General features: G+C 48.5%; 1 protein-coding gene across 1 annotated transcript; it reads right to left on the bottom strand.

Moving 5' to 3' along the window:
• Positions 1-231: 231 nt before the first annotated feature.
• Positions 232-10,837, bottom strand: clpb (ClpB family mitochondrial disaggregase; the record flags this gene model as incomplete). Its single annotated transcript, XM_030381014.1, is given in 11 exon segments — positions 232-1,717; positions 2,044-2,148; positions 3,569-3,688; positions 3,811-3,884; positions 4,103-4,259; positions 4,763-4,924; positions 5,451-5,495; positions 6,026-6,081; positions 7,578-7,794; positions 8,537-8,588; positions 10,509-10,837. Coding segments are annotated over 11 exon segments (1,515 nt in total), but the record flags the coding sequence as incomplete, so codon positions are not given.
• Positions 10,838-10,854: the final 17 nt, after the last annotated feature.

The following is a 10,854-nucleotide window of genomic DNA, read 5'->3' as shown; positions in this document are numbered from 1 at the left end:
ACACACACAGTGACACGCTGAGATTCCAGAGAAATTCCTCTGTCATGTAGCCTCACTCGGCAGACAAGCGTTATTGTTGTCGCGTTCCCACCCAGGAGCTTGCGTCCCCGCCTCCCAGACGCACATACACAAACAAGCGGCCCATCCTTTCATCCATCACCCGACGTGTCCGTCAGTCCATCCATCCATCAGCTGTGGCAGGGTGACAGCACCAGAACAAGAGGCGGCAGGCTCACCAAGACAGACTTTATTTACACACTGGTTGTCCGGATACAAGCAGGGTAACGGGCTCTTAGTTAGGCCCTCCGTTCCCGCCACTATTCTGTGAACTTTAAGGATGGAGGTAATCATGGTTAAATATTTATTTATGGTCTTAAGTGTCTTTAAATTTCTCCCAGTGTGTTTGATGTACTTGCCCTGCAAAAGACAAGACACGAGACGCACAGCAGCAACATACGTTTTGACAAACGCATTGACAATGGCAAAGCGATTCACATGGCAGCGATGTTAGTCCAACATTCAACACTTAAACACAGACTTGGGTACTTCTCTTGAGACGTTTAAACAAATAAACACAATCCCCATGCTCCTAAAAACATTCATGTTATTCTCAAATAAGACAAATATGCAAAATCACGAACACATTTCTAAATCTAAAATAGCTAACAATAATTTAAGCTTACCTTACTCAAGAGTAAATAAATAAAAGGAATGATATATTTCTCTTGAGTACATGCTGTTAGCATTGGTGTTGTACAACCAATGACGTTGAAGGCATACAAATGCTACTATTATTGCCACTTACAATAAACCTTTAAATACTCTTCAAACAAATATTCCTCATGTTGTATTGATATCTCTATATTGGCTTCATTAACTTTGGCTTAACCTTGCGATTCATTTCCTACACAAAATACATTGTTCATTAGTGGCTATAACATGGAAAAATACAACAGACTATAACCTATACACATGTAAAGCTCTTATAAAAAAAATACCAGTGCATACCAATCAACAATCGAGTCACTGAATGATCCCACACACCCCACGTTGTTTCCAACTGAGTGACTTTGGGATTGTGTGTGTCCATTTAAAATGCGAGATCAGCCTGTGATAGAGCACCTTATCCGCTCACATCTGCCTCGTGATGTAACATGTAATGTATCTGCAGGTGTGGCGTAGCCACGGGAACACAAAGCACTTATGGACACTACTGGTGCGTTGTTCGTCCTGCAGGTGTTAGGGAAAAACAGAGACAGAGAAAGTGCTGGTAGGAGAGAGAGAGAGGGTTGCTTTATTGGTTACTTCTTCTAAAGCCACTCTATCCATTTCCTCCTTCAGATATCACGATAAGATGAAGAAGATTAGAGTTATGATGATGATGACGGTGTGTGTGTGTGTGTGTGTGTGTGTGTGTGTGTGTGTGTGTGTGTGTGTGTGTGTGTGTGTGTGTGTGTGTGTGTGTGTGTGTGTGTGTGTGTGTGTGTGTGTGTGTGTGTGTGTGTGTGTGTGTGTGGTCCTAGTGCTCGGGGCTGAGTGGAGGTCGGATGTCCAGGGTCCTGGCTGAGCTGTCCTCTCCCACCACCTCCAGACGCAGGCTGGGCGGGTGCGGCTCCTCCTGACCGTCTGATTGGACGATCAGCCGCAGGGTGCAGCCCTTCGGCAGCAGCTCCTGCTCGTATGCAGCGGCTAATTGGTTAACCACCCGCCGCTCCACCTGAAGGCGAGGGAGCAGAACTCAGTGAGGCAGAACGTTTTGTTTCTCTCAGTTAATGGATTTGTAGTCTCTAGAATAATCTCTGGTAAGGAAACCCCCAAAACACTTTCATCAGTAGTAAACACTTCCGTTTGGGCCTCACAAAGAAGAACATTTCTTTGTTGATTCAGATTAAAATGTATAAAGTTGTTGAACGAATATAGAAGAATGAAAGCTTTACTCTATTGCAACTTGATACAGCAATTAAGAATAGCGAAAGTAGTTCAGTCTGTCTCAGTGCCTTTGTGAATGGCTTCCGGTTGGCAGCGAGTGTGTATGCCGGGTACCTCGTGTTTGATGGAGCGGGCCCCGTAGTGCATGTTGTAGCCCCCAGCCAGCAGGTCCAGAACCGGACGGTCCCACTGCAGAGTGATGCCGTGCCGCTGCTTCGCCTATCAAGGAAACGCATGGACCCTCAATGGTCAGTGCTAAATGGTCTGCGTGTGTGTGTGTGTGTGTGAGACAGGGAGTAGAGTGAGAGACTAATGGCGGCAAAATTGAGAAACATAACCAAAAAACAAAAAAAAGAATAGAGCGGAATTTCTCTACACGGTTGTGGAGAGAAAAAGAGCAAAGATGTGTGTTTGTGTGCGAATGTGTTTGTTAATAAAGTAATGTGTGTATGTGTGTGAGAGTGTGTGTATAAGGGTGAGCATATGATGTGTATAAGGGTGAGCATATGTGTGTGACAGTGTATGTGTGTGTGTGTGTGTCATACAGCAGCAGACGGAGGACGGCGTCAGGCAGCATGTCTGGCTGTGCTAACCAACAGCAGCCGTAATGGGTTTTAATGAAACACCAGTCAATAGTAGTGATCAGAGCCGCTAATTCAGCCACCGCTGTTCACACTCGCGCAATAAATAAGATGTCAATTATTACCGGCACCATGGAAACACTAATAACGCACTAATATGAGTAAGAGGTGTGATCAGGACCATTATCAGTTTTTACTCATTTAATCCACGCGTGCAGAAACCTAAATGGATAATGAATGGTGATATTCGATTTCAACACTAACATAATAACGCTAATACAATCACAGTGTAAAATCCGTCCCCGTTGAAGCCACTGCTGTTGTATTGAACAGTTCACTCCACGGCACCGCAGTATACAATTACACAAATAAAAGACACGCAATATCATTATAGGACCCGGGCATTCCTGAACACGTGGCATGCGCTGATTCTGCCTGTGTGCACGCACGTCCACATTGGGTGTGAAGGGAGCATGCAGTGCCTGGATCTGAATCCGTTGCCTGGGGAGGGCAGTGTTGGGATGGCTGGGACGCTAGTCGTAATATTAAGAGTGAAATATTGATGAGGGCTTCACATGTTAAACACAGTAATCCCGTTATAGTGAGTATCGATCCCGGCGCGCTGCTTGGTCACACGGTGGGTGGAGAGAGCTGAGAATCCTCCGGGGTTAAGTGTTCCTTGCCCACACTCGGTGGGGGGAGGGCGGAGGGGAGGGGGAAGAGGGGGACTTTCGGGAGCTGCGTAAAATTTATGTGATGGTGTAGTGGCCTGTTGGATGTAAAGTGCCTTTAATTCACACACACACACACACACACACACACACACACACACACACACACACACACACACACACACACACACACACACACACACACACACACACACACACACACACACACACACACACACACACACCAATCCACTGCCTACATTGTGGAAATCCTTTCAGTGCGTTAATACTATTTCCAAAGCCTGTGTCCAAGTAGTCCCTCCACTCCTGGTGTCGTCCAGCCCCACCTCCACCTCGGAACTGACCTCCAGTGTTTCTCCAGCTTACCTTTTTGGCCCAGAACTGTAGTTCCTTGCTGACCAGCTGCAGAAGCTCGGAGTGACAGAAGGGCAGGAAGTAGACGATCTCATTGATCCTCCCCAGAAACTCGTCCCTTCGGAAATGGGCCTGGACCGGAACCAGACCATTACAGGCAATTAGAGTGATTAAGGGAAAACGACGATAAATCAACCAGGGCAAATCTTTGTCTCTATCTCATGTAAAAGACAAAGTAGGTGTCGCTGTCTTACTTTTAGAATGGGCCGGATCACAGAGTCCTTAAACTGTCTGGAGATCTTGATGTCATCGATCTTCTGGACATCATCTGGTAACACACTGTACGGTTACTTTGCTGATCTGTTTATTTCTTTACCATGATTATTGTGCATAACATGATTATTTCATAAGAACATGACTCAACACTGCAAATAATGCACTGTACGACATTGGAATTTCTTGTAGGCGCAACAAAAGGAAGGATGTGTGTGTGTGTGTGTGTGTGTGTGTGTGTGTGTGTGTGTGTGTGTGTGTTGCGTCTCTCACCCAGGTTGTCCGCCAGCTTCCTGCGGCTGAGCTTCTCCGCTTCCTGCCGCAGCTGCACGCCGTGCGCGCCGATCTCGTCGCTCGCCACGTTGGAGGTCATGATGAAGATGGCGTCCTTACATTCGATGGTCTTCCCCTTGCCGTCCGTCAGACGGCCCTGAAGGCGGGACGACGCAGAAGAGGATAGACAGAATGGTGGGTTGGAAAGACGACACAAATGACTCAAAGTGTGGAGATTGTGGAAGTCATGCCTAGGGTGCGCGATAGTCCAGTGGTTTCTGCCCCTTCATTCGGATGCTTTGAAATGTTTTTATGTAATCATTCATTCCTTTTTGGTTTTGTTTAGATTCCTCTATTTTGTCTTGTTGTAAAGTATCTTTGAGTGTCTACAAAATGAAACTACAAGTGTAGTGTTTCTATTATTTTTGACTGAATAAAATGGAGGATGACGGATCCTGAGGGTGACACTGACATTTCATCACTATGCGTCTGCATCATTCACCTGAAACTCTTTTCTCTCTCTCTCTCTCTCTCTCTCTCTCTCTCTCTCTCTCTCTCTCTCTCTCTCTCTCTCTCTCTCTCTCTCTCTCTCTCTCTCTCTCTCTCTCTCTCTCTCTCTCTCTCTCTCTCTCTCTCTCTCTCTCTCTCTCTCTCTCTCACCTCGTCAAAGAGCTGTAACATGATGGTGAGCACGTCGGGGTGGGCCTTGTCCACCTCGTCGAACAGGACCACGGCGTTGGGGTAGGCCTTCAGCTGCTTGGTGAGCTGACCGCCCTCCTCGTGGCCCACGTAGCCGGGGGGGGAGCCGATGAACTTGGCCACCTGAGGGGACGACCACGACAGCAGCAGGTGAGGAGAGTTAACCCGGGGTATAGTTAGCACACTGTTTTTGACAAGCGGAGTCGAGAGTCTGATTTGACGTGTATCGATCTATGGGCTGATTAATAATAATAATAATAAATGAAATGTATATAGCGCTTAATATGGTACTCTAAGACGCTTGATTATTATGATGATTGATTATGGTTGGACGTCTTCGCAACGCAAGGGGGTTTACGGTTCACGGACCCGTTACGTCCTTGCGGATCCTCCTTGCCTCCACCACAAGCCTTGCGTCGAGGCGACGCAGCAGCAAGGGCTGCGATTGGTCCGCTAACTAAAATCCGACGCAGAACGAAAAACAGGTTCACGACTGCTTCAAAGTGTCTGCGTTGTCCTTGACGACGTGGAACCATAATGAGCCCTTTACAAAGCACCTCTAATGAGGCAGGGTGTCAGAATTATGAAAGTTAGGAGAGGGCGACTTGGCCGGGATGTCCATCAGAGGAGAAGAACAGATGCCGCTCACCTCGTGTTTCTCCTGGAACTCGGACATGTCCATGCGGATGAAACCCTGGATCCAGAGAAGGAGATAATCACTTAACATCGGATACAATTTGCAATGGCATTGAGAGTCGGGCTACTGTATTGTCACAAAACATAGGAATTGGATTCTATCTTCCAGGATTCACATTGGCCAGAGGAAGAACATCTCTTTGGTAGATACACAGCCCCGATGCTGTCATTATTGGAATGCCATGTTCAAACACAACGGGATTTCGTCTTCGACACGTATTAAATCTTGTCATAATTTTTAATCCATCCAAAATTAGACAGAGGAAACACCAGGAAACCAACCACTTTTCATTAAACGTTAACTTTAATGTGTGCTTTGGTGTCATTTGATTTTATTAAGAGTGGCCACCAGAATAGAATTCAGCTGCGGCAGCGCTCTATGCTAATTACTGCCGACTGGATCGCTTTTGGCAGCTTCTCGGCTGTCAGGGCTAACTCCCACCTGTACTTTGATACGCTGCAAGCGGATGACTAGCAGTGTGTGCGCTGTGTGTCGCAGTGTGTTGTGAGTGTTGCGAGGGAACGTACCTTTTTGATATCCTTGTGCATGTAACGAGCCACCTGTTTGGCCAACTCCGTCTTTCCTGCAGATAAATCAACGCACAGCGACGATGAGAGAAGCAGGCAGGTAATGGTTTAATATCGGGAGCACAAAAAAATACTTAGGTAAAAAGCACAGCACTTTGCGGTTATAATATCTAGATGTAAAAACTCAGGGATGGAAGGGGAGGGGTGTGTTATAATAACAACAGGCGAGAATCCCCATGGGTCAACAATGAAAAAAAATGCAGAATTATTTTTTTTTCATTAAAAAAAGGAGAGACAGACAATAGTTCTCCTCTTCCTAAGTGCTGGCCTAAATCCCGGCATTCCTCTCTGCGGAGCTCTCATTCTTCTTGACTCTCGCCGGAAACACACATTATGTTTGTCAGTAAAATATTCTGCATATAAATGCTCATATAAGATATTGATGTTGTGTGTTTGGTATGCATATGGGCATGGGGAAAGTATATATGTTGGTGGGGTGTGTGTGTATGTGTACGCATGTGTGTGTGTTTGTGTGTGTGTGTGTGTGTGTGGGGGGGGGGGGGGTAGATTGTTGTGTTTAATATTGATGTCTCCTGGCCACTGTCTGTCGCTGAAGGCAACAGAGAATATGAACACCATCCCTCCTTCATCCATCTCTCCGGCCTGTCATTTCTCCCAGGCTCCCTCCCCCCCCCCCCCTCTCTCTCACTCTGTCAGTCTCTCTCTTCCTCTTCCACATCTCTCGGGCCTGTCATTCCTCCAAATCTCTCTCTCCTGCTCTCTTTTCCATTTCTCTCAGGCTCTCTCGCCTTCCTCTCCTCCAATCGTATTCCTCTTCATGAGCCTTTCCCTCCATCACCAACCCTCCTTTGCTCCCTCCTGCATGCACATCCTATGCCGGCTCCCCTGACCTTCTGTAAGCCTCTCACCGTTTAGAGGGAGCTAGACTGATATCATTACAATGGGTGGTCTATGTGGGCCACTTTCACAATAGAATTATAGTATTCACAAATGGCGTGTTGTTTCTCGCAGTCTGGATGTGAGCGGTTTATTATAAACAAAGCATTAGCAGCGGTTATAAGTGGCTACCTGCCCTTCGGCTATCACCTCGACGGAGGAACACATGAGCTCATCAAAGTCCAGTACGGCCCAAAGAGAGACTGAAATGGGACAGACCTTGGTTGGGTTTGTGTGGTTGGACGGTTCTGTGTGTTCTCTGAAATACATCCAACAGCGAAATGTCGGGTTTTCCTTCGGCCCGCTAAACGATGGGAAAGTGGGAAGGTGGGAAGGTGGGAAGGTGGGAAGGTGGGAGGTGGGAAGGTGGGAAGGTGGGAAGGTGGGGAGGTGGGAAGGTGGGAAGGTGGGGAGGTGGGAAGGTGGGGAGGTGGGAAGGTGGGAAGGTGGGAAGGTGGGAAGGTGGGAAGGTGGGAAGGTGGGGAGGTGGGAAGGTGGGAAGGTGGGAAGGTGGGAAGGTGGGGAGGTGGGGAGGTGGGAAGGTGGGGAGGTGGGAAGGTGGGAAGGCCGTCGCGAGAGGGAAGGAATAACGCACCGATTCCAGAGGAGCCGAGGAAGAGGAAGACCAGGGGATGCTCCTCGTCGTACCAACCGTTCTCCTTCCTCCTGATGGCTGGGTCCACGACCGCAACAACAACAACAACAACAACAACAACAACAGGGACACAACAAGCACACGTTGAGTCATTTGCACACGGTGACATTGTTTGTGTGTTTTTTGTTTTTTTTATTTCCAGCAAGACTAACTCGCCCTAAAAAACAGGGGGGGGGGGGGGGGGGCAGCAATAGAACGTACGATGAAAGAGGGAGTGTAAGGAAGAGGAGAGGGTCAGAGACATCTGGTGGAAGAGGGAGGAGAGGGAGGGAGGGAGAGAGGGAATTAGAAAGAGAGATGAGACCTCTGGGTTGCCTTCCACTGATGCTGCCCCCCCCCCCCCCGCCCATCCCCTCCCCCGCCCCCTCCTCAGTCAGTGGGGCCATTAGCCAGCGGTAATTGTGTTAGCCTCGCTGGCGCGGCCATGACTAAATCAGTTTAGCATGGATCCCAGCCTCTCGCACACACGCCTGCTTAAAGAGTGCCTACCCAACCCTGCCATCACCTCAGCAACCACACACACACCAACACACACACACACACCCTCACACACCAACAACCACACACACACACACACACACACACACACACATGTATATATGGGGGAGTGGAGGAAAAGTGCATGTTTAACTGTGGTTTCAGCAGCTAGAGAGGTAGAGAACCATTCATACCTGAGTCTGTTGAAGCCATGGGAGCCAGACTGTGTGAAATCAGCCTGGAACCAATTGTTTAGTGCAGGGTTCCACACACAACCCAGAAGCAGATTGGTCCTTTAACAGTTACAATATCAACCTTCAGCCAAAAGGTTCCAGAAGCTGGTCGCAGACACAGCCCTGCCTGCCTCTAAACATCCATGAACCGTGATCTAACCTCTGCAAGACCTCTAACATGGAATTAACCAGCGAATGACCAGAGGAACATTTGGTCGTTCGGTAGGGCTTCCGAGAAGGGCTGAACCCTGAAGAGCACGGGGGGAATCTGTGAGAGGTGAACATCAAACAAGTGCCTAACTACCAATGGACGTTAACGACCAGAGGAAATGTCAGGCGATCTGGGAGCCATGCAGAGGCGGAGGAAGAGGAGGAGAGAGGGAGGGAGGGAGGGAGGGAGGGAGGGAGAGAGATGGGATGAGATGGAGGGATGAGACGATGGATAAGAGCTGGAAGGAGAGGAGGAACGCAGCGAGGAGACAAGAGATGAGCAATGATCGAGGGAGGTGGAAGGAGATAATGATGGGAGAGGAAGGAGCAAGTGGGAGGGGGGGGGTGGCGTCACAGAGATAAGGAGGGAATGAGCGGACGGACGGACGGAGAGAACCAGATGAAGAGATACGGGAGAGATCAGGAGATGGGAAGGAAGAGAGCAAGAGGAGGGCAGATATCAGGGACAGAGAGGGAGAGAGGGAGAGGAACAGAGGATTAAGGGCGAGGAAGAGGGAGACAATGAGTGTGTCAGAGATGGCCATTAAGATGAAAAGTGACAAGAGGGGCTCCAAAGCTGGGACTGCCTTATCAATGGCTGTGTGAATGACAGCATAACCTTCTGGGGTTGGTGTGCGTTTGTGTGTGCGTGTGATTGTGCGCGTATGTGTATGCGTATGTGTGTGTGTGTGTTTGTTTTGGTTGACTGAGACTGACTTTGACAGAAGGGCGCATTGACATTTCTCAAAGGACCCAACAACGAAAGGAAGGAGACAGAAATCAAAGCTCTCTCCCGTACAAACACACATGACCACGTGCACGCTCTCTCTGATACACACACACACACGCACACACACACACACACACACACACACAGAGCACTGTGTATTGGGAAGGTCTGGTTGGCTCTAACATGATTACAGAGGGATCATTCTCCTCAATATCTCTTAGCCCTGAGAGCTAAACCTGGATCAATCTAGCCTCCTTCCTGTGCGCAGTGTGTAGCCACTGTGTGTAGCAGCCACTGTGTGTAGCAGCCACTGTGTGTCTAGCTACGGCCATTAGTGTGTAGTGGCGCGTCTGGTGGCTTGTGTGTGTCTTGCTGCAGGCCGGTAGTTTGTCATGAGGAACCGGCTGGAAGCTGGCCTCTGGAAGACGCGGTGACATATCCACACACAAAATATAGAAGAACCCAACCCAAAGAACGACAAGGCACGCTAAACTCAATCAGCAAATGGTTTTCAACTACGCACAACACAAGCACGAAAGCAGTTCTTTTATGCAATTTGAATATAATAATTATAAGAATAAAAAAAGAATCGTCAACGTTACGAAGACCACAGCTGAAGTCTAAAAGGCAGAAGGTAAAAGAGCCACACAGGTATTGAGACATACAGCCGCGGAGATGGAAGGACGGCCGCACAGAGTCCTCGTAATGGGATGATGAGTGTCTTTGTAAACACACGGATCATCCTTCTCCGCCCTGCCCCCCCCCCCCCCGCCCCCCCCTGACCCCGTGTCCTGTGTCCCGTGTCTGATAAATTTAACCTATTATTTCTCAGGGATCAATAAGGTGCTCCTTTATTGCTGCCGCGACGTCTTCCATGGCTTTCAGGACAATTTGCCATGACAACAATAACCATTCATCATCACGGCGACGGCAAAAGCCTACAAGCCTACCCTGGCGAGCCGTAGTCGAGACCGACGAGGACTACAAATCCCAGCAGCGGCTGCCAGCCCACTACGTGCGAGTATGTACTGCATTCGGTGCAGCAGGACTTCTTGAAGTGCCAGGGTCTCGGCGATAAAAGATAAATAGCACACAGTAAAAAGTTATGAGTTTAGATTGTTTTCACTGTTTATTATTCCAGGTAACCGACTATATCTGTTTTAGCGAGGCTTTGCTAATATAGGGTTCTCTCTGCGAGGCGCAGATCGATATGGAGACGGCTAGTGTAATATCAGCACTTTACGGCCTGCTATGGTATTGTGCTCTAACTCATCTCCACCTGCATCGCAGCCCACCGCTCCACCACACACTACCTGTTCCTTCCTCATATCTGCTCTCTCTCTCTCTCTCTCGTCCCAGAACCACCTCCCTCTCTACTCTCCTTCACGTTCCCTTTGTTTTTCCTGGTACTCATCGTAGGAGTGGGCGTTTGATGAAGAGGGAAGAGAAAGACAGAAGGGTATAAGGGAGACGGGAGAGAGAGAGAGAGAGAGAGAGAGAGAGAGAGAGAGAGAGAGAGAGAGAGAGAGAGAGAGAGAGAGAGAGAGAGAGAGAGAGAGAGAGAGAG

The sequence above is a fragment of the Gadus morhua genome, chromosome 16, assembly GCF_902167405.1.
Source record: "Gadus morhua chromosome 16, gadMor3.0, whole genome shotgun sequence".
NCBI classification, from domain to species: Eukaryota; Metazoa; Chordata; class Actinopteri; order Gadiformes; family Gadidae; genus Gadus; species Gadus morhua.
This window is presented reverse-complemented; position numbering and strand designations above follow the sequence as displayed.